At 38.3% G+C, this 3,188-nt stretch overlaps 1 protein-coding gene across 1 annotated transcript in view; it reads right to left on the bottom strand.

Annotated features, from left to right (window-relative positions):
- The window catches only part of CCDC141 (coiled-coil domain containing 141), a 110,599-nt gene extending 109,158 nt beyond the window's left edge, over positions 1 to 1,441 (bottom strand). The window contains exon 1 of the mRNA XM_009332356.1: positions 1,295 to 1,441. Within this exon, the coding sequence (XP_009330631.1) occupies positions 1,295 to 1,396 (102 nt within the window). The 5' untranslated portion in view covers positions 1,397 to 1,441. The remainder of the gene's footprint in view (positions 1 to 1,294) is intronic.
- Positions 1,442 to 3,188: the final 1,747 nt, after the last annotated feature.

The following is a 3,188-nucleotide window of genomic DNA, read 5'->3' as shown; positions in this document are numbered from 1 at the left end:
ACAAATATATTACAGCAGATGCAAAAACCATAACCCCAAATCTTATTTCTACCACACGGATCCAGCATACCCATATACTGAATATATATGTAGAGAGAGATTTTGCAACTAGCAGCAGAGAGACTTAATAGCCTTTGGAATAGGAACCCAAACAGCAATCACCCATTGTGTCTGGAGGATATACAAAGAAAGGAAGCTTGACAGCAACCCAAAGCGTAGCTAATTCTTTCCTCACTGTGTTGCAGAACTGCTACAGTCTGAGAAGTATAACTCAGAGAGGATGGTGATAAGGAATGAAGCAGTGACGTCAGTGGAGGCTAGCGTGGTTCCCACAGCACACAGGGGAAAAATAAATGTCTTCACCCTAAACTTAAGCCTCCTTGCAACAAAATTACTCCCCTGCGGCAGCAGACAGAGTCTCCCAGCAAAGGTGAGAACTGATAGGAGAGAACCTTCCCATCCCACCAGCACAACTGAGGTAACTCCATCCTGAATAATCACCCTAATTCGGTGACAGCCCAACTCATTATCACCTTATTCGGCATTACAGACAAACTCTAGCGGCTGAGGCTAGAGTGTTTTCCAAGCTGCTTGGAGAATGAAGAATCAGACTGCCAATAAATTCCAACTGGGATTCAGTACCTAGGCATCCAGCTTTACTCCCCATGCTGAATTTTGTGCAAGCTGTAGGTGCGGATTCCAGCTCACAGAACAGGCCTTTAGGTGCTTATAAGCACAACTATATACACATAAGGAATACACATACTAAAACACATGGGAATATGAATTCACAGCTTTCAAAAATAACCACTCATTATCAGGTTTAGGCTTTTTTTCCCCCAGCAAATACTTCAAAAAAAGACACACAATCTGCATTTATGGAGTTGGTAGACTACTTATTGTGTAAAATTATTGCTGAATATTGTTTAAAAATAACTCTTGAGGAGTCTCAACTATGATTAAAGGTAGCATCATACTTATTAACACATTTTCATGGCACTCTGCATTTCTCTCTTACATTTTAAACAGAGTAAGAGGAATTCCTTGCCTCTTACTGGCAAGGAATTGGCCAAATTATTTATTCCATTTAAAAAACAAACCAAAAATCAGAAACAGAAATTGTGAACAGAAACAAGTCTTAACTTCCAAGGAAGATCTATTAGATAAAACTGAATAAATGACCTTGCCTAATCATTGTATGCTAACTATTCATTTGCACACAACATTTAAAGGAAGTAGTAATCACTGAGTAGCAGAAAGCCAAGAACAGACATGTTAGCAGTTGCTGCCTTACCTTAAGTACAGCTATAACAATACTGGCATCCCCAGCCTGAACAGCAACTGAACTGACTGTTGTGGTAGAAAGCTTCTGCTCCGAACTGGCTTCATTTGACATGGTGTTTCAAAATGGGACTTCATACATTAAAGCAGACTTGAAACACTCTTGCAAGGTCTGCTGTTCATTTCAGAAAACAACAGATTTTCTTGGATTCATTCAGTGAAACAGCTCAGCTAACACTGATTAGTCTGCCAAAAGGAAAGAACAGGAGGTTAAAAATAGACAACTCCATTGAGTTTATCATTCTTGAGAGAGATTTGACACACCCCTAGTTTGGTAACATTAAGCTGCCTGTTCTTTTTTGTCACCGTCTGAAGTGTGAAGAGCTTCTTCCCAGAACATCACCTGACACTGGCTAACCAAAGGAAAAAAGATTCTCAAATTAAAACAGCTAGAAAAAAAATTTTACTATTTAGACTATACAGACAAGCCCAGTGTTTTGAGGTTTAAAAACATGCAACTATACAACCTACATTTTCACATTCTACAAGTAAAATATTTTCTCATTTACTAGTTACTGAATATATTTGCTCAACATAATTCTTCTGCTGAGTCAAAGTATTTAAACAGGATGAACGTGTATATAATTCAGATGCTGAGTCAAAACAGACAGGGGATTTTTAATCCAAAAATATTTAAAAGTATGGTGACCATAACAACCAGAGAAGGAAACCAAGCACTTTGTGTGAATTCTTAAGGAGTGTTTTATTCCTGCCTAAGATTAAGATAATTTACCTGCTTTTCAATTTAATCATAAGTTGTTTCTATAGTCTTTATTTTGTTCTAAATGAGCATAAGGAAGACCTCTCTAATAATTGTTTAAACTCCACTTAAGTATTTTATTCAGTGCAGGGAAATTAATAGACACATTTAAATCACAGTATTGGTTAGGCATATTAATTCTACTGCCAGAAGCCCAGAGCATGCCAAAAGTAGCCTACAGCACAAGACAGCAGCTGCTAGTTTTCCTTCCACAGAACAGCTGAGAAAGTGACACTGGTGTTTAGGTTTGCAGGTCACTCTGGAAACACAATTCCACCCAAGAAACTACATGCATAACTCTCCTCTAAGCATCTGTTTGCTTGATTTGTTTAAAAATATGTTACATTTAGCAAATCTAGTTTATATAAAAATGTATCTAATTGCAAACTAGAACAGACACACCTGCAATGAAATCAAGATCTGGAAGCAAATTCTAAAATATTTTGGACTGGAAGAAACTTAGGGTAGTTACAGGGAATTTGAACGGATGTGTCAAGGTATGGGATTTCTTGTTTGTTTGTTCATTACCCCCCCCCCCCCTTGTTGGCAGATTATAATCTTAATTTGATTGCCATCTTCAAACCATGTGTTGCAAACAGGGTATCCAGAAGCGCATTGTAGCGTTTTGTGCTGAACTAAATGGGTTTGGCAAGTCAAAACAACAATTTTCCCATCCCTTGTGCCAAAACAGAGCCATGAACCCTCAAGCAGCCAACAAGGGAACAAATATCACAGTTTTCCAAAACACATTGTAACACCTGTGAGAGGCCCACGAACCCCTGCCACTGAAACATTATATAGATATTCATGGACTCATGTGGATATTTGTGTAATAGGTATGGCAGAACAAAATGTTTGAAACTTAATGGCCACACAAAAACTGAAGGGTAGAAGTCCTGAAGAAAACCTCAAAACTGAAACAGAAGACGGAACCCTATTTTGGTTTGAACTTGCTAAATACTCAGGATTTCCAAAAAACATTCCAGAAGACATGTGACACTGTATTTTTTCATCCTGCAGGCAGGACTGAGAACAAACAGGGCTTGACTGTTGGAAAAACTGATTGGAAAAAAAGAGCCTGACCTCT

Source organism: Pygoscelis adeliae, unplaced genomic scaffold (assembly GCF_000699105.1).
Source record: "Pygoscelis adeliae isolate BGI_AS28 unplaced genomic scaffold, ASM69910v1 Scaffold160, whole genome shotgun sequence".
In the NCBI taxonomy this organism is placed as follows: Eukaryota; Metazoa; Chordata; class Aves; order Sphenisciformes; family Spheniscidae; genus Pygoscelis; species Pygoscelis adeliae.
Note: the sequence above shows the minus strand (reverse complement) of the source record. Positions and strands in the feature narration are given on the sequence as shown.